Consider the following 20722-nt stretch of genomic DNA (forward strand, 5'->3'; position numbering starts at 1 on the left):
TTGGCCCAATAATTCCCAATTGTTATTCTTCTTCTCACCCTGAGGAAGGCTGGTTCCTCTGATTATCTTTTTAAAAGATAAAAGATACTTTTGGACATATTACTAAATCTTATATACACACTTGGCTTGATGCTGAATATCTAAGAGTGTTCAGAAGCAAATTGTGTAGATTTAGGATAAACTACAGGAAACAGAGAAGACTTTAAAATATGCTGCAGAGCAGTTTTGTAATGTTCTACTGACCTGGTGTGGGATAAAGCTCTGTGTGTGTGTGTGTGTGTGTACGTACGTGTGTGTGTGTGTGCACGTGTGCGTGTGTGCACAAAATATTATTTTTTGTATCATCTATCATCATGATAATGTGTGGACATGTAGATTCGGTGCCTCTGCTGATAAATTTTCAAGACAAATTGCAAGGCTAAATTGTGTGCGATTATTTTAAAAAATGACAGCAGTCTTACTGAATAGAGTAAATAGCTATTGTGGAGAATGAGGGAGTTAAGTGTGCTATTTTTTACAAATATATGCATCTCGGTTTACCTGGTTGGTGGTAGCTTGCCTGACTGCAAGGTCTTAACTCAAAAGAGGCTATCGGGGGGGAAACAAACAGGAAACAAAACAATGGCAAAGAAAAGGTACAGTCTGCGAGAATATCAACAGTCCTTGAGGGAAATGGGGGAAGCTATGAATTGGGGAGTGCCCCTGCCTGGCTCCAACCAGGCTGGTAAGGTTTACTCTTCCATGCACAAGCTCAGGATCAAAGTGGGTGCTAAACCATTAAAGAACCTCAAGCCTAGAAAAGGAAGAGAGTTGAGTGTGTTGCCAGGAGCCACCCAGGGAGTGTGAGTGAACACTGACAGAGATGCAAGAAGACACAGAGAACATGCTGCAGCTGCGAAGTCTGCTTCTTCCAGCCTAGAAATGGAGGTAAGTGGGCTGAATAGAACTTACCAAAGCTTGCCAGGAAAGATTAAGAGTTAGCTAAAGGTAAATATGAGTATAGGCCTTTATTGTTTTTACTCTTTGCTCTGCATCCTATGTACCTTTGGGTGAATGAATAAATAAAGTTTTGTTTTGAAGCAGCTGTTTGTCAGTCACTCTAACCACTGTCACAGGCTCCCAGAGCAAAGGTCTTACAGGAGCAGAACTCATTTGGACCTGTTGGGTTAATATAGTTGGTAAACAGAGGGACTGCAGCTCAGAGACACAGTCTGAGAGTGGTAGGAATGTGTGGTTCCACCCAGATGAGGTGAAGGTAGCAAAATCTGCTGCATGAGGGGTGCATGTCAGAGAGACTAAAGGGACTCTAAAGCACAGCTTGCCCTGTAACCATGACAACTATTTATGAGCAATATCAGAATATAGGAACTAGAGGCTTGATTCTCCTTTCATTCACATGGGTTTTATCCTTGTCTAACTCCCTTGTTTCAGTTGAGTTATTCCTGATTTACACCTATGCACATGAAAAGAGAATCAGGCTCAGAAAATCATGTTCTTGCTGAAACCAGAGCTTAAGATCCTAACCGCTAATTTGAGGTGCACATCTGGATCTTCACCTCTCTAGCTGGAGGCAAATTCTTCCAAATGAAGAAGTTCACAACTGGTCCAAATCCGAACCTTCCCATATTTCAGGATGTTCAGATCCAGCTCATTATAGAGATAGGTGTGAGCGCAAGTAGTAACAAGGGGCTACTGTATACACATAATTAGGCTTGGAATGATTAAATTTTTATCTGTAAATGAACATCAGTTTCACTGGACACACGCAAACCAATTAAAAATTACTTCCATCTATAATAATCCAAATTTACAGCTAGGCAAAGTAAGGAAAATGCTGCTTAACTTATTAGAGTTTGATTTAAGGACATTTCTTTTATAAATGTTGACATGTGATATTGCCAATTGGTATTTTAACAGTTATAAAGCTCTGACTTTTTGAATCTCATTGTCTACTGTCATTAAATAATTATTGGCTGACAGTCCCATAATTTCTCATAATTGTGAGAATTTAAATAGATAAAAACTAAAGAAATGCTTAAACCCCATAATTCCATGCAACTGTAAAGGTTTAAATTGATAAAAATAGGAAAAAATAAACATATATTATCCATCAAAATATGGGGAAAAAATGGAACTCCGCCAAGCCCTCAGATAATATAAAGCGAACAAAGCTTTCATTCTGTTACATGGTGAGTCACTAAAACAGAGCCACAGAATAGGATAAATGTGCTAGGATGTAGCTGTGCAGCCCCTTGACATAATTACTTTAATTAGCCACAAAAACTGTAGTCTTGTTCCATATTGAATTGAACACCTACAGGAGCTTTACCTTGCCTCTTCCTCTGCACACTAGTTGGAAGCCAAAAGAGGCTGCATCTACACTATGAGCTAGGGGTGCTGTGTGTATATGTGCTTGGCAAAGCTCATCTATGCCTCTGCTGCCACTGCTAGTGTGACCACAGCTACACAACTATTTCTACTTGCCCTAGCTCGATAAGAGCTAGCACAAGTAGGTATGTGCCAGCAGGAAAATCACACCCCTACTTAATTGTGCAGGCATAGCCAGAGACAGGGCAACTCAGGTAGAAACCTGTTTTAAAAGCTCTAATCTACGTGCGGTATGGTTAAGGTACAAATTATTTTAGAAATATCAAAAAAAGACCCTTCAACGCCTTTAAATGATCTGACCTTTAATCTGTCATCTTAAAATGGGCTTCATTGTACCCATGAAAGGAGACCCGACCACATAAAATCCAAAAATAACTGTTATAAACAGCAGGCAAGTGAAGTTCATAGAACATTACAGCCAGTCATGTTAAGTTCATGAAATGTTCAGTCAGCCCCTTTACAGCGGGCTGCCTCCTGTTTTCCATTAGTTAAATAGTAGAAATGTATGGTGTTGCATTATTCACTCAACATACCCTGTGTCTGCTTTCCAGTCCTTGTTATTTGAGTGTTCCTGTTTTCTGGAATAGATGTAGCTATCCCTCTCAGTTGGTAATTAATCCAATTTCTCTCCACTATTTTATTTTTATCAAAGCATCTGAGCTGCTGGAATGCATAGCAACGCCCACAGATGGCATTCAGTCTGCCCTGGTGCTGCAACTCAAGCACGATATCCCTGCTGCCAAAGCTCACACCCACTCACTCAGCATAGTAATGCAGAGATGTAGCCAAGGCCAGGGCACTGAGCACATCTTCTCAGCCTCTACAGCTCTTTTGTTAAGTTTGCTTCAAGTTCGTAACAAAAGTCTGGTTTATTATTTTCAGCGACAATCATGAGTCATCACAGAGGGATGTGTGGAACAGTGTTCCCAGTTGTAGTGGGAGACTCCCTGGTGTCTCTCAGATGGTGCACAGGGAGCAGAGTCTGGTTGTGTCTCCCTAACTATGAAGCTGCAGCATAGGGAAGTCCCTAATGGGTGTAGAGATGGCATAGCTGGCTCCTGTAGTGCCCTCTGCTCCTGGGGGGATGCAGAATTCATACATTCCACAGATTTCTTGTCTTCTCTGCAGAAAAATGGGGGAGCAAAAAATCTGTGGGGCGCATACACCCCTTCCACGGCAGTCTGGGCACATCTGCTGGGAGCAGCTGGCAGCAGAGAGCAGATCCCTGCGAGGGGCACGAGGGAGGGTGGGGGTGCAAGCATGTATCCATGGAGGGACGTTAAGGGAGTGGGGCTGAGTTTGTGCCTGCGTGTGAATGAGGGAGAGAAACTCAGGGCTTGTCTACACTGGCAATTTACAGTGCTGCAACTTTCTCACTCAGGGGTGTGAAAAAACACCCCCCTGAGCACAGCAAGTTACAGCGCTGTAAAGTGCCAGTGTAGACAGTGTCCCAGCTGGTAGTTACGCCCCTTGTGGAGGTGACCACACAAGGCACGTTAAAGCGCTGCCAGTGTAGACTAGCTCTAAGGTTCCACAAGGACTCCTCGTTTTTGCTGTGTTTATGTTAGAGAAGGCCAAGTTGAAGAAATGCCCCTTGAATATGGAGCAGAAGGTGGTGACATTTATGATATCCTTGGGGTGGTTCCTGGAGGAGTTCGTTCTACAGTCTCGGACTTGCCCGTCTCCTGCACAGACGAGCTTTACTCTTAGGCCTGGTCTACACTGGGGGGGGGGGGTGTTTCGATCTAAGGTACTCAACTTCAGCTACGTGAATAGCGTAGCTGAAGTCGAAGTACCTTAGTTCGAATTACTTACCCGTCCTCACGGCGCGGGATCGACGTCCGCGGTTCCCCCGTCGACTCCACCACTGCCATTCGCAGTGGTGGAGTTCCGGAGTCGACGGGAGCGCATTCGGAGTTCGATATATCGCGTCTAGATGAGACGCGATATATCAAACTCCAAGAAATCGATTGCTACCCGCCGATATGGCGGGTAGTGAAGACGTACCCTTAGTGTAGTGTGGCCATGGAGTGAAGTTGTCAACAGTGCTCTTCATCTCAGAGCTTTAGATGATCTTTTAGATATTCTGGAGCTAGCCATTGAGCATCTTCTAGATAAGGACTGAGATCTTGAACTTGACTCGATGATCTATGGAAAACCAGTGTTGCTGAAGAGATGCACTGTAGTGTTCTGAACTAGTTGGAGTTTCCTAAAAGCTAACAGCTTCTTGCCTAGGAATATTGCACAGACAGGAGGTGAGAAAGGCAGGTATAACTGAGCCAGGTTATTGTTTGCCAAGAAGGGATGGAGTCTTATAGCCAACTGGAGATGGTAGAAAGCACTACTCATGGATAAGGCTAAGATTTTGTCATGGTTATTTTTTGTAAAAGTCATGGACAGGTCAGGGGCAATAAACAAAAATTCACGGAAGCCGCGCCCTGTCTGTGACTTTTGCTGCTACGGCTCCATGATTTTCCCCCACCATTGTGGTGGCTTGGATCTGTGGGGTTCCCCCTCCGCCTGTGGGAGCTGGAAGCTGCAGGGTGACCATATTTCCCAAAGAGAAAATGGGACACTCCCAGCCCCTCGCCTGAGGCGTCCATCTCTCCCCATGCAAGGCTGTCACCCGTCACTGGAACCCTGAGGAGGGCCCCCTCAGGAGTCTGCACCTGTCGCTGGAACACGTGTTGCTGCTGTCACTGGAACCCTGCCAGGGCCCCACTGGCTGCCAGCTCGAGAGTACTGCAGCTTCTGGGGCTGAAGCAGAGAATGTCACAGAGGTCCCTGGAAGTCACAGGTTCTGTGACTTCCATGGCCTCCGTGACATAAACATAGCCTTACTCACGGATGCTGCTATGTGAGAGCTGTCAGCAAGGAATCAGGAGTCCACCTAAACTATGGACTGAAGTTTGGTTCCTTGACACACCACTCCCTTCTCTCACCCCAGGTTTGTCAAATTTTATCTCAGTGAAGCAGAGAATAGTGTAGGAAAGAGGTTTCCATAGTGTGGACCTCACCAGAACACAGAGGTAGTCTGCTGGATCACCCACCCTCCCATTCATAGTCACACAGATCACCTCCCTTTCCCTCCCATGTACAGTTCCCTGAGCCACCTCATTCTTTCTGCAATAACATTCAATCCCTGAGGCAGATACAGCAGTGGTTTATATCAAAATATAATTGCTATTTGTATTGCGGTAATACCTAGGGCTTCTAATCAGAACTGGGATACATTGGGCTCGTTGCTATATTTAATTTATTATAGATGTCTTTTAATACAATTTAGGAGCTCAAAATATGGAGGACAGCCAGCTCGCTGTGGACCAGCAGCAAGTGCTCCACAGACCAGAGGCTGAGAACCTCTGGTTTACAGAATACTGTGGATTTCACAGTGAGGTTAATTATTGTACAAGCAGTAAACACCAACCTTTTTAAATGGAAACCACTGTACTATATATAGCATATGTTTGTGGACCACCACTGCCAAAAAGAAAACATTTGACTGTATCTCTGCCATTACTTTACTATTTCACTATTGGGAGCTCTTAGTAATGAAAATGCATGGACTCATGATCTGTAACAAAATAATTGCAATGAATATATTCTCTATCATATACAGTATACATCTCTCTCTGATAGTGTGAAGGAAGGCCATTAAAATATACTTATATTGAAACAATTCATCACATTTACAAGCACAGTGTCAATTCAATGAATATAAATTGGGAAAAAAGTTGATTGAAAAAAATCTCTTTATTTCTTCAAATAATATTATAAGAAATGTCCTTTATTCATTATTAGCCATGGACTGAGACTTATATGTTTGTTGTAATTAACTGCAAACTGATAAGACTTCGTTTGAACAGTTGTATAATTAAGGCTCAACAAGAGAGATCCTTTTGGATTTAGAATATTGTTTAGAAGTTTTAATTGCCTTTGGAAGCTGGGGAGAAGTTCATTCTGTACATGTTTTACTTATAATTCAGGGACCATTATTATGTCGGAAGACTTGCGAGATGCTTTGGATAACATGTATGATGCCAGAATCCCAAAGCTTTGGTTCAAGATTTCCTGGGAATCTGCTACTTTAGGGTTTTGGTTTACTGAGCTTCTTGAAAGAAACCAACAATTTAGCAGCTGGCTCCTGGATGGCCGACCAAATCAATTCTGGATGACAGGATTCTTTAATCCACAGGTAAGGTTACCAAGTTAGCCTAAACGTGGTATTTTAAATCCTATGCAATAACTAAATGATAACTTGAGGAAGCTTCCAGTTAACTCAGTCATAATTGTGTCCTGAGTTAAATAAGCTCCAAACCGTAAGGATGAGATGTTTATTAGACCAAAATATTGTTACTGAAATAGCAGGAAGCAGCACCATCAAGTTATTATAATAATAATAGAATGTATATAAATAGGCTCAATGAGTTTCTGCACATTTCAACTCCTTACTCCCTTTTTTCTTTTTTTTTCTTCCCTTCCCTTGCCCTGTAATAAGAGTCATTTGTTTGTCATTCATTTATTTAAAGCTCCCTAGAGTATGAAATAATTACATTTAAAAAAGAAAGTTTGAAAAAATGCCATTCATGGATAAAATGGGACTTGCTTCTGGGCCCTTGTGGGCCAGTTCTATAATGTGGAGTTATTCTGTATACAGCACCTAAAATTGTGCTAGGCAATTTGCAGAGAGATAAAGAACACAGTCCCCACACTGCATAGTCTAAAATAGGTCAGACATAACAAAGCAAAAGGCAACAAAGAAAAGGGCTGAGGGTGGAAGAAAGGAATGAAGAATTCACAGCTTCATCATGTGGCAGCTTTGTATGGCTGTGCACACAGATGAAAGTTTCATGATGCAGCAGATATTTCTGGGAACTGTGACTTCTGGAAATGATGGATTCTGAGATGTCTCAGGGGAGTGCGTGGCCAATTTTGTGGAACCGAGAGTTATTTTAAAGATGTATTTTTATTAATGGATGTTAGCAATGTAAATGTTAGTTGATGCAGTTGCCCAGAGAGAAAAATTACTGATGGAGATGGGTGTGGCAAATATTCTCCTGGGCTGAGGGTGGAGGATATTCAGGTGCCTGTCTGGACTGGCTGTTTTGGAGAGTAAATAGTCCACCTTCACAATTTTATAGTCCCAATGTCCTGTCCTACAGACATCAGAATCAAAGGATTTAGGAGACCCATGGTAAACTGCGACAGCATCTGTTGGGTTCAAAGAAGCTATTATAGTTTACCATTTGATTTTGTCCACAAGAGTCAGTTAGAGTCCATTACAGGCACTTTAAAATATCCCTGAATTGCTATTGTGCTGTCACATCAGTTGCTGTCTTACCTGCCTCACCAGGGGTGCTGTGAGGATCAGTAAGGGTACGTCCATACTACCCGCCCGGATTGGCGGGTAGCGATCGACTTCTTGGACGCGATATATCGAACTCCAAACGCGCTCCCGTCGACTTCGGAACTCCACCACCGCGAACAGCGGTGGCAGAGTCAACGGGGGAGCCGCGGACTTCGATCCCACGCCGTGAGGGCGGGTAAGTACTTTGAACTAAGGTACTTCGAGTTCAGCTACGCTATTTGCGTAGCTGAAATTGCGTACCTTAGTTCGACCCTCCCCCCCCCAGTGTAGACCAGGCCTAAGTTACTGTAGATACACTATTTTGGTAATGTGAAGTGCTGTGTAAGCACCAGTACTTGTCTGGTGTATGGTTAGACATCTCAATATTCATACTGTTTCCTGACATTTTCTTCACTTAGTGCTGCTAGATTTTGCACTAAAGATACCCCAGAACAGACATAGTTTTCACTCTGGCCATGTTAGTTGGCTTTGTTCATGCCTTGGCCTAGTGACAGGTTTGCAATTCTGCCAGGCTAAAATGGGCATCCTACTTGTTGGCTCTGGACATCTGGACACCTCAAAAAGAAGCCAAGTAATCAGAATAAAATGTCTCCAAAGAAGCTGGGACTTAATAGACCACAACAACTCAGGAAGAGCTTGCAGAAATGTGCAAATTTAACACTACGTAACACACATTTGTAAAATTCTCTAAACCTGTGAAGTGTACAGAAGAATCCCTGAATATTGTATGTTTACATGACTTTAATGTTCATTTGTGTCAGCAATTACAAATGTAAGAGTCAGAAGGTTATTTTTGTATTGCCCAGACTGTGGTGGAGTTCCCATTTGGTGAAATATTGTGTTATATTTTATTTACAATTATTATAATTGATGATAATATAGTTATGATTTTTTTAAAATCACTATTACATGGATCAGAGATTTAGAAAATGAATTCCCATGTACAAAAATGGGCTCGGAGGGATAAAGAATTAATTTTACTTGCAAACTGGCTTATTAATAATAACTTATAAATAGTCAAGAACGCCTCTCACTTGTGTATCTCAGAAGTCTATGTCTTATCCCCCTCTGGATAGACTGCTGTCTTCTCTTTGCATCAGTCTATTGCTGATGGTAATGGTTAACACAAGAAAAGAAGATAAATCTGCTGCAATCAGAATACAGTGTGCTCTTGCATTAAAAATAGAGGCCCTGATTCTGTTCTGACTTACGCTGGTTCTAAACTAGGGCAACTTCAGTGACTTCATGGGAAATCCTCCAGATTTATACTGGTGTCAGAGGAGGAACAGGCCCATATGTGAAAGAAACCCTGTTCCTTTCATGTCTGTCTATACTTGGCCAAGCAAACCAGTTTGAGTAAAATGAGACCTGACCTGGACTATCACCCACCCCAGGAATTAATCTAGCACTACATCTTTTTTAGAAGTGAGACAAATGTGATTAATATGTGGTTTAAAAAATGTTAGCACCTTTCATGCATCTTTGCACCTCCAGGCTACAGGCAGCAAATGGTACCCTTGCTCTACTGCACTTTCACCACAAGCTAGTATGGTGACTTTGTTCTTGTTTTTGTGTCAAAAAAGAAGTTTTAATGTGAGTGATAAAAAAAAAACCACAAACAACCCAAACCACAAGCACTGCTTTCTGCTGCAGCAGGGGCGTAGTGTTCCAGGCAAGGTAGGAAAGGGTTCTCCTCTAAGGTGCAGTGCCCCATTCTCCAGTGCACACTTATTTCCGCTGTAACACAATGATGGGTCTGTTTTGCAAGCATAGCTGAGAAATATGAAATAAACCATAAAGGGAGGCCTCCCACGTTAGCTGGGGGAAGTGAAGAGGAAAACACGTTTATTGTAACAATAAGCATAATTGACTTCAGTCTACCACAGCATATCACCCAGTTGTCTTGGTCCTCCACATCCAAAGAGTCAAAGTTAGATTGTATTAGTTCTTCAAAGGGAAAGAAAACAAAGCTCTTGTTCATGTCAGTCGCCTCTAGTGAATATGCTGAAGGGCATGCAGGTGAGTGGGATTAAATATCTTGCCCTACTTCAAAATCTGAATGAAAATGGCATAGACCATTAGAAACTGAAACAAAACACCACGCAATAGTCAGTTGTCACAAGGGAGAGAGAAGTGGTAGGAGAACTGATTTACATCCTGTTCCTTCTTGATTCACCCTCAGTAATGGTAGAATCGTTGGACAGCCAGCCCTTGCAGTATCAGCCCATCTCTTGCATTGACTAGGATTCTTTCCGGTGTGCTGATGAGTGTTAGGAACCCCGCTATACACAATGAATGGGTCCTGCCATCTTTGTGATAATAGCTGATCTCTGCCTTCTGTCTCAGGCTTGCTCCCAATGAACAGCTATCCTTCCCTTCTTATGATTTATTAGTAGTAGTATTTTATTTATTATTATCACTATTTCCTTGTTTGGCCAAGCATTTGAACCACTTTCCTCACCCTGCCCTCTGTACTTTAATCTCTTCTCTGTGCTTTCTTTTCTTAGTTTATCTGGGATCTGGTACCTCTCTGCAGCCTTCCGAATAAGGATACTTGGCTTTTAGTTTTATGTTTCTACTTTGAAATATTGGTACTGGTATCATTTCTACAGACTGAGAGGGAAAACATATTCTCGTCATATAGCTTCTGCTTTGAGCTAATGGGCATATCTGATGACACAATTTGGCCATTACTCACTAACTCCCTTAGCTATATAATAGAGATCCCAACTACTTCTAACCCAATTATAATTATATTTGTTAACACAAAACCTCTTTAAAATGCTCTTGTGCTGGGCTTTCTAGAATGATAGTAGGAAGGTCGCAATGTAGATTAACTGAGACAGTGTGTTTGCCTTATCTTATGCATCTAAGCTCTCTTAACTTGAGATGTAATACGCACTTACGAAACGCACCAGCAGCAGATTCATATGGCTAAGATGTGGCCATGGTGGCATGTAAGATGGGGATCCACCTTGAATAGTTCCTTTCAAGTCTTCTTCCTTCAGCAAGAGACTGTATGGGAGGATTTAGATTTCCTGAATCCCTCAAAATTGCATCTTCCAACCTTGTTCATGTCCAGCCTTGTGTTCTACTTCCTTTGATCTCAGTTCTATAAACCTTTGGTAAAAGCATAACTTCTTGTGCACTGCAGACATAAACCCACCGTTGTAGTCGTCTTGTTCTCCACTAGTGCACAATTGCAACTTGCCAGGCTCATCTAAGGATCTCCTTGTTGTGACAATATCAAACCAATGAATATTAAGAATGTGCCATAACTATTGACACTGAAAACTGTTTAGCTTCCTCTCCTTGGCTGTTTTTAATGGCCATGTTTCTGCTCCATATAACAGAGTTGTCATGACTACCGTGTGAAACACTTGTATCTTAGTTGTCACACAGCCAGAGGCCTTTGATGATGCTGAAATGCCATGATGGAAGACTGATCCAATGTGTGTGACTTCTCTGGATATAGATCCTCCTGTGGTCAAACAGCTACCCAGACAGAGAAACTATTCACCCAGTCAGTGTCACTGCCATCAACATGCAGTGTTAGCAGATCGGGTTTTTTTTGTTTGTTTATAAGAGGTGTGCATTTGGTTTTATTGCCATTGATCTTAAATCCTATAGATTCTGCAGTTTTTTGCAGCTCTTCTAGCATTAGCTATGGTTGGTCAGTAGTCTCTTCAGGTAAAGCAATATTATCCACATATTTGAGATCCTCTAAAGATGAATCTTTAAATTTCACACCTCCTACTTTGTCCTCAGTCAGTTTTGTCATCAGATAGTCCATTAAAACATTAAATAACCTACATGAGAGAACACAACTTTGCATATTCCTGATTCTACTGAAAACCAGTCTGTAATGCAACCTTGACCCTCCCACAGCTAAATGTACCCAAGTACAGTTCCTCCACTAGCACACTAAATCCTCAGGCATCCCATACTGGTGTAGCAGTATCTGCAGTACTTATTGGTGCACTGAGTACAAAGGAGCTGCAAAGTCTATAAATGTGATGTTAGCTTCCTTTTGTTGTCCTAGTTGTTTTTCAATAATTTTCAATACAGCATATCTACCATGGATTGCTGATCAGTTGTGTGGAAACCACTCTGGTTGTCTCTCATTTTTGGGTTGAGACAGTATTTCAGTTGGTTCAGTAATACGATCATAAACACCTTCCTGATTGGCAGGAGCAATATTCCCCTATAATTTGAGCAAGCTGATTGCTCTTCTTTTTTTGAAAAAAGGGATGATGCAATCCTTTTTCCAATCTTATGGAATATGACTCATTTCTTAAACTTTTAAGACAACTTTGTGAAGCCAGTGAACAAAATTCAGGCCTCCGCTCTTTAGCAGTTATGGTAAAATATTGTCAAGACCAGATGCTTTATCATGTCATAACTGTTTAACCACAAATGTAACTTCCTCTAATGTCACCAGCCTGTTTTCTGCTGGATTCATTTTTTGATTAAGTTGTAGTTTACAGCTTGGTGGGGATCTGTTAATTAATTCACAAAAATTATCATGTGAGTGCTTAAGTTGTGCATCAACATCCTGGCAGTAGTCTCCATTTTTATCCTTAACTTGCAGAAGCCACAAGAATGGCCTTCCATTTAGGACAAATACACATTTCTGGTCATGGGGGGGAGGGATAGCTCAATGGTTTGAGCATTGGCCTGCTAAACCCAGGGTTGTGAGTTCAATCCTTGAGGGGGCCATTTAGGGATCTGGGGCAAAAATCAGTCTGGGGATTGATCCTTTGAGTAGGGGGTTGGACTAGATGACCTCCTGAGGTCCCTTCCAACCCTAATATTCCATGGTCTATGTCTTTCAGAGGCTTCCTCAATGTACTGTGCCATACTATTTCATCATTGATTATGATAATTCCAGAAGGCCCTCTTGATTGCTCATTCAAGGCATTTCTTTTCCTCTATTATCCATTTCCTCGTCTCTTCGCTGACTCACCTCTGACCTGCTAGTGCATCCCTTTTGCATCACATCTCTTTTTTTCTCTCCCATAATTTGATGTAGTCATCTGTAATCCAACATTGCTTGTTCATTCTCCTTAGTCCCAGTTGTTTTCCAGCAACCTCTCTGATAGAATCCCAAAGTCCATTCTTCCTCTGTGGAATACAATTGATCATCTAATATAGAATATTTGTTGGAAATCACTACCGGGTAACTATTAGTGATCATTTCTTCGTGAAGCTTATGAACATTGAAGCATTTCCATGCCATAGATGTCATCTCTGGAACTTTTTAAAATGGAACTATTAGGAGTCGATGATCAGATTCTAGAACAAGATCAGCAATCCTAAATACACATAGATCCACAGATGATTTTAGTCAAGGATTTCAAAATGTGATCCAAAGTTGCATTGTTGCCTGATGGATATCAAAATGTGTAGTTATGGCACTTGTTTTGCTGAAACTAGGTAGCCATTAAAAATAGTCTGTGTGTGGAAGCACATTCTTATAGATGCACATCATTATCTGATCTCCCTTCCGGTAAGCTGTGTGGTCCCAGTTCCAGTTCAGATCCAGTTCGGTCATGGCCAGTTTTCATGTTCATATCTCCCTAAGGTGACAGTATGAAGTCAGGGTGATGTATCGGATCCAATGTCGTCTAACATGGTAAAAAAAAAAATCTTTTTCAGTCTCAGGCCTAGTATCATGTGGAGCATTTGCAATAATAACTACCACACATTCTACCTTCAAACTGAAAATGGGAGCTATCAGGCCTGGAGATGAAGTGTGCCAAGTCCGTATTGCCAGTTGCACCCTCAGGCACAAAGCCAGAGCAACACCAGCGTGTTCATCGTGCATGTAACAATGAAAAGGTCTGACCTCTATGAGTCACAGTTGTGCTCTTGGTGCTCAAATCCCACCATGACTCCTGCACACTGCATATATCAACATTCAGCCTTTCCAATTCTTCAGCCAGGAGAGTCGTTTTTCCAGCAGCTCTTAACGACCAGTTATTCCACAATCCCATCCTCGGGCACTGACATTGCTGCAGAAGTGGATATGCCTTTTTATTATCAGGCTCTTCCACCCCATATTTGGTTTACTGAAGGACCATCGTCATTCGGTCTGACTCCTTTGCACATGGCTGATTTGGATGAATCCTGAAGCTTGGTTCTGTTGTGAGTAGCAGATGAAACTGCCAAAGCTGGTGAAGTAGCCAAAGTTTTATGTCCATTTCTTCCACGTGCTGAAGCTAGAGATGTTTTCTGGGGATGGCTTGCCAGGCCATCACCCAGCCTTCCTGCTTTATCGGGCCTTGGGACTGGCACTAGGAACGAGGAATCCAGTAGTGTGACATACAACACCTGCAGCCATATCCTGTGTGCACTAATCCCACCAGTTCTCACAAAAGTAGCAGAGGTGGGTGGGCTCAGTACCTGTTTAAACCAAGATGCTGGTGACTCAGCAGGTGCCTTTCTTTCTTTGGAAGCAGTTCTGAACCAAGGGCTCAACATGGTCGACTGCAATACAAATCTAAATAGTAAGATTCCTGGATTGTCACTCTGTGTGTCATTCTGAAGCTTAAAATATTGGTGAGTCAGTGTGAAGCGGTGGAAGCACTACAAGTGTGCTTGAGAGTTCTTTTTGTTCAGAATGTCACCAGGTTCAATCATCGCTGGGTTTTGCGGTCTGGATCTGTCCAGTTTTTAAGTTCTCAGCTATTCTGACTTTACGAATTACACGTGTGCAGTGTACAGCTACATTTAGGCATGTATCTCTGCCCTGCCAAGAATCCTAGATCACTGTGATACCAGCCCTCTTAACTCTCCAGCTAATTTGCATGCAGTAGTTTCATAGGTTGTGTGAGGGAGACTGCACAGATGGTGGATTACTTGTCCCAAGAACTGCCCCCCGCCACATGCCCCAGAGCCACCCACTCAAAACAACACAAATCTCCAAGCACAACACCTATAGACACAATTCACCACAACCACCCACACACCAGCACAACCAGCATACACAATTACTCAAACACACATAGCCCCTCACAGCAGCACATACCCGTCATTCACCACACACACAATTCACTGCAATTCTCACAGCACAACACAACCCACACACACAATAACCCCAAACACACATAGCACCTTACCACAGCACACACACCTAATTCACACACAAATCAACACAAATCTCCCAATATAACAGTCCCTAAGCACAAATGAACACAACCATGCACATAACACAGCCAGCGCACACAATAACCCCCAACACACGTAGCGAGCACCCCCATTCGCCACTTGCACAAATCCACAGAACTCTCCTAGCACAATATACCTCCCACACAACACAATTGCCCCAAACATCACTATGAAGCCTCGAGTGTCGAGAGAGTGTGAAGTGATAGATACAGCTCCAAGCACGGTGGAGGATTCATGTTTTTTTTTTCAGACTAGCACCAAGTTCAATCATCACCAGGATTTGCAATCTATTACCATCCAGGTTTTAGCTTCTCAACCATTTTTGGCTTTTTTGTGCACACAACTTTACAAATTACACCTGTGCAACAGCCTGGGCTTTCTGCTGCTAGTAGTGAATAATAGTAATGGTCCCGTTCACACAACAGTCTCCAGTACTCACAGTGAAGGTCTTTCATTGCTTCCAATTCCATGATGGTCTCATTTCCTTCTCCCTGACTGACACCACCAGCCCGCTAACCTTACTGCCCCCTTTGCATTCCCCACCCTTTGTTTCATACTTATAACTCACTGCCTCACACGTCTCCCACATCTGTCCACCAAACCCTCAGTCTCTCTATTCCTTGAACTCTGTCCTTAAAACCTTCTTCTTCCTGGGCTCCATCTCTCACTTCCCTGAACCTTTGTTTTATTCTTCTTGTCTGTCTTAGATTGTAGCTCTTTGGGGCTGAAATGGATCACATAGTGTTTCTAAATGCTGTGCCGTTTACTGTGCTGTATAAATGAGCATCAAATGAATAAAATATAATAAAATAATTTAGTATAGCTTTGTAACGAGCCATTAAGCAGTGACTGCATTGCACCCCAGTGATGGCTGCATTTCAGTGGGAGATGATTTGATTCCTGTGCATACTTCCTTTGTACTTCAATTTAAGTTTGTAAAGTGCTTTGGCATCCTTGTGGGATGAGAAGTACTTTGGCAGTGTAAGTGACTAACAATATTATTCTTGGAAAAGCAGAGCTGTAGAGCATATAGTGAAATACTAAAATTATTTGTGGCCAAGCAATTGGCTGTGTTCAGGAATGACACAAACCACATTAAATTAATCTGGCATATTTGTCAGATCTCTCGCCATCTGTCCAAAGTATCTGTAGCTGTAAAGTATGTCTGCTAAGTGGGGTCCTTTATGCATGTAACGTTTGATACGTTAAATTAAGTCTAACTGCTGGAGGCTTTTTGGCACCCACGCCCAAATAGCAAATCCATAATGGGGCATATCGCAGTGATTATATATGAAAGCAGTTGGTTTTCACTATTGCACTTCATTTGATAAGCAGATGACATTATGTAGTGTAGCACTTTATGCTTTTAAGTCACTGTTATAACCAAGTAAAAAGTAGTAGTGGGACATGGCTAAACCTCTCTCTCTACTTTTCTCTCTCTACTTAACATTGTTTTACTACAGGGATTCCTAACTGCCATGCGGCAGGAAACGACACGCTTGAATTTAGCAAAAGGCTGGGCGCTCGACAGTGTTATTTTACACAATGATGTAACCAGGATGATGAAAGAAGATATTAGCAGCCCTCCTCCGGCTGACATTGGTGGGGTTTACATATATGGCCTTTTCCTGGACGGAGCAGGTTGGGACCGTAGGAACGCCAGGCTAACGGAGTCTGCGCCAAAGGTTAGTGTCAGGTTGTCAGCAAAGAGAGTGTGGCACAGTTACAGCATATTAAACAAAGCCTGGTCAGTAGTAGGGTGCTTTAAGGAAATATTCAGCGTGACTAGGACAGTAATTGCACAATATATTGTAATTGGGATAAAATACTACCTGGGGGACACGAATAGATTGATAGCAGCTCCATGCCCTGGAATGTGGAAAAGTCGGGCTTGCGGGCAGGTTTGTAGAAATTTTGGTGGTGTCCAGAATCCGCGCCCCCCAAACTCTGTCCCCCACCTGCCTAAGGCTCTGGGAGGGAATTTGGGTGGGGGGAGGAGGTCTGGGGTGCAGGCCCTCGTTTGGGGCAGGGGATTGGGGTGCAGGACGGGTGAGAGATTGGGCTCTGGGAAGGCATTTGGGTGGGGGAGGGGGTCTGGGATGCAGGCTCTGGGCTGGAGGTGCAGGCTCTGGGAGGTAGTTTGGGAGCGGGAGGGGGTGCGGAGAGAGGGGGTGCAAGCTCTGGGAGGGAGTTTGGGAGCAGGAGGGGGTGCGGAGAGAGGGGGTTCAGGCTCTGGGAGGGAGTTTGGGGGCCGGAGGGGGGTATGGGAAAGGGGTGGGGGTGCAGGCACTGGGAGGGAGTTTGGGGGTGGGAGGGGGGTACGGGCTCTGGGAGGGGGTGGGAGGTGCAGTACTTACCTGGGGCTCCTAGGCAGAGTGGGCCAGGAGTCTCCATGTGCTGCTACCCGCAGGCACTGCCCCTGCAGCTTCCCATTGGCTGCTGGGGCACTTGGGGCGGGACACAGACCTACCCGGCCCAGAGGCTGCAGGGAGGGGCCGGCAGCCACGTGGAGCGAGCAGGCAGGAAGGCACTCAGCTCCGCTGCGCTGCCGGTGGTGAGTGGGTCCCCAGGCTGTTTTAAATAGCCCCGGGGGACGAGTGGGGCAGGGGTGCCCTGGGCGGATGCCCAGGCACCACGGGCCCATAGAACTTGCCGCCTATGTTTGCTCCCCAGAATGTTAACACTCAGACACATAACACAAGGTGCTGCTCTTGGAAGACAAAGTTGATCACATAAGTACCTCTCCTCTGCACAGCCGGAAGAGTTGTTTTGGCATGTGTGTGGCTGGCCACCCTCTTAGCCAGGGGGTGAAAGCTGTGTCCAAGGCTGACTAGGGAGGAAAGGATAAATATGGGGGGTGGGTTAGAACAATGAAGCTCCATTGTGAAGAGGAATCTTAGGATCTCATCTGGGATGGGCTTAACTATAGCAGGTCAAAGGCATACTCTTCTGCTTCAGGAAGCCACAGGTACGTAGCTACATAATAGTAATGCCCACGTCCATATCGCTTTAAGCTGTGCTCCCATCAAAACTTGTAAGCTAAGTAGGATAGGGTATGATAGAAGCCACTGGAGACCAGACCATTGGGGTCATTGAAATCCTTGGCATTTTTTTACACAAGTAGATGTGTTAGCTCTGAGGTCTTGCTCCAACTTCAGTTTGGTTAAGTTTATCTAAAAACAGTTGCCTCTGTGATGTCAGCTGGGTGCAGTATTCTTCAATTTCCACTCTAGACTGTTCTGTAGGGTTTCTGTATTCTGTAAAACATTGCCAAGCTTTGCCCCAGAGGTAACTACATTGCTGTCGTGGGTCAGGGAATTCCTGTCTGTGGTTGGTAGATCACTTATGCCTCGCACTGGATGAGAACTGTGTCTGAGATCTTTGCCATTGTGACAGCCAACTGTAACGTTCTGTGTTCGTGGTAAGATGTTTCCCACACGTGTGCCTTTCCTGACTGACTGAAGCAAATATTTATAAACTTCTTGTAGTCAAGCAATGCATAATATGCAGTTTCTATGCAGCAAATCCTATGTATAGCTGTGATTAAGCTGACTCTTGGTGTCAGATATTTAGCTGCACACAAGTGTAATGTGTAGTGATGGGTAAATCTCAGATAGTTAGATTTGGCTTGGATAAACCCCCAATGGGCACCACTGCTAGCAAAACAGCACAGGCAAGTGGGACTGCTAGTAGCACTTCTCCTTTGAAGCTCCACTACTCCCAATTAGCAAAGAGGAGGGTGGGGAAAGAATGAGGAAAGCTAATGAAAAGACAGGGAAAGAGAAGGAAGAAGGCTCCCCCGCCACTCTCCCCACTCTCCTCTACTCCTTGGCTCTTTTATAGGTCCCCCTCCCACTGCCTTTACCTTCCAGGTCCCCCCCAACCCCAGTCACCCTGGGGCTTTCCCTGGCTTGATGATAGTTTTGCGATAGTGCAGGGCTAAGCAGCAGCGTGGGGCTTCCACTCCCTGCTGCATTTGCTAAGAGCCAGGCAAAGCAGCTTCCCAGCAGCACTGCTGTAAGAAAAGAAGCAGCAGAAAAAGTCAGGGGGTGGCCCACGCCCCTCGATGTCCCCTGCACTGCTGTGCCTCTTATGTGCTACCTAGTGTGCTCTTGTCTGGTAAGTCACTAGTGGGTTTGGTAAGTCACTAGTGGGATTCATTGTCCTTGGAATGGCTCTCTGAGTGGGTTGTTTTTTGTTAATGTTCCCCTTAGGTGCTGTTCACAAGTCTTCCTGTGGTCCATGTGTACGCTATCAGCACCACAGCACCACTGGATCCAAAGAAACAGCCAGGGAGCTTGTACTCCTGTCCTGTGTACAAAAAACCTCGACGAACGGATCTGACCTACATTTTCTCTTTATATTTGAAAACTGTGCAAAATCCTGACCACTGGACTCTAAGGGGTGTTGCATTACTCTGTGATTCCAAATAACGCTATGGCAATAAGATCCCATTGGAATACTTGGCAAAGGGCGTTCAGGCTTTAGTTTTATTACATAGCAGGGGTATATTTCTATTCATAGATGTATGGGCATTAGCAAATCATATTTGTAGAGACAGCTGTATCTGCATGGTGATTTGTATGATCTTTTCGCAGCAGGAATTATTAAACATGTTTTTAACTTGGGAACATCAACCAGGGAACCTTCAAATCTGTGACATGGAAAACAATTATAGGTATAAAGTCTAGTTGCACCGAATCTGTCCCCATTTGCTGCATAAATTAGCTCATTCTACTAAATACTCTATTCCACATTCAAAATATATCCCCATTAAAAATGCCTCTTGCTTGAAACTACTGTTCTAACTAGATTTTACAGTGATTCTTTATTGATCTTATCTCCTCTTTATAATACTGTTATGCTGACAGGTACTGGTGATTGCAAAGAACACAAGCCCCTTTGGAAGTGGGTACAAATACACCCTTCAAATAACACAACTGTCAGGACAAGTTAATCACAAGCCCCCCTCCCCACCTAAGACAAAAGGGGATGTGAATCCGCCCAGGAGTTAAAGACCATGTGGGCAGAGAGGTTTTCAGTGTGTGTGCACGCAGAACAAGCAGAATGAGCAAGCCTCAGAGGTCAGAAGAAAGCCAAGCAGTTGCTTGTAAGCACAGGGTGAGCCAGGAGAAACCTAGAGGAAGATTCTGGGTTTGGTGCTGGCTAAAGAGGCTGTAATCAAAGACATGATCCTGCTTTTTTATTCCTCCTGCATGCCTTGTAAATAAACAACCCTCCATCAAAGAAAATATCAGCTCCCTCATTAATTTCTGCTCCCAAGTAGAACAGCCCCAGGGGCCTGAACTTTGACTGGCCTCTGGAGCCAAAACGGAGCCAGGGTACAGATTTGGAATTATGCAGCCGTGTTTCAGTTCCAAGTGCATCAGCTGCAGCATTACTGAAGAAAGATGGTGCTATATCCAAATGGTTCTCTGGCTATAAGCACTGCTTTAAATGACTCAGATTGCTTAGACGGAGACTGCCTCTAGGGATAGACACTTGGCTAAGCTGGCAGCTAATGTTTTGGAGAAACAGGATTTGGTCTAACTTTTAGAAACCTTTGATTAATTCTTAGTGACTGGAAACTGAGGTGCAAGGTGTCACTCTCCTTTCCCTTCTCTGCCCCACCCACTTCTTTCCTTTCTTTTTCTCTGTGGGTTTTTTTTACTGTTCTCCCCTTATTTTTGTAATACTAAAATAAAAGAAAAAGTTGATGATGTACCACAAGTTTAAATGTCTGCACACAAAAAGGCCTAATTGGCATGCAGTTACTTTTGATTTCATTTGTAAAGT

The 20722-nt window shown here is 43.5% G+C and overlaps 1 protein-coding gene across 1 annotated transcript in view; it reads left to right on the top strand.

Moving 5' to 3' along the window:
• LOC120397507 (dynein heavy chain 5, axonemal-like) overlaps positions 1–20199 on the top strand; it is a 289224-nt gene extending 269025 nt beyond the window's left edge. Inside the window, exons 78-80 of the mRNA XM_039523452.1 lie at positions 6375–6583; positions 16390–16611; positions 19141–20199. Coding sequence (XP_039379386.1) covers positions 6375–6583; positions 16390–16611; positions 19141–19359 — 650 coding nt within the window. The 3' untranslated portion in view covers positions 19360–20199. The remainder of the gene's footprint in view (positions 1–6374; positions 6584–16389; positions 16612–19140) is intronic.
• The last annotated feature ends 523 nt before the right edge of the window (positions 20200–20722 follow it).

This window comes from Mauremys reevesii, linkage group 2 (genome assembly GCF_016161935.1).
Source record: "Mauremys reevesii isolate NIE-2019 linkage group 2, ASM1616193v1, whole genome shotgun sequence".
NCBI lineage: Eukaryota > Metazoa > Chordata > Testudines > Geoemydidae > Mauremys > Mauremys reevesii.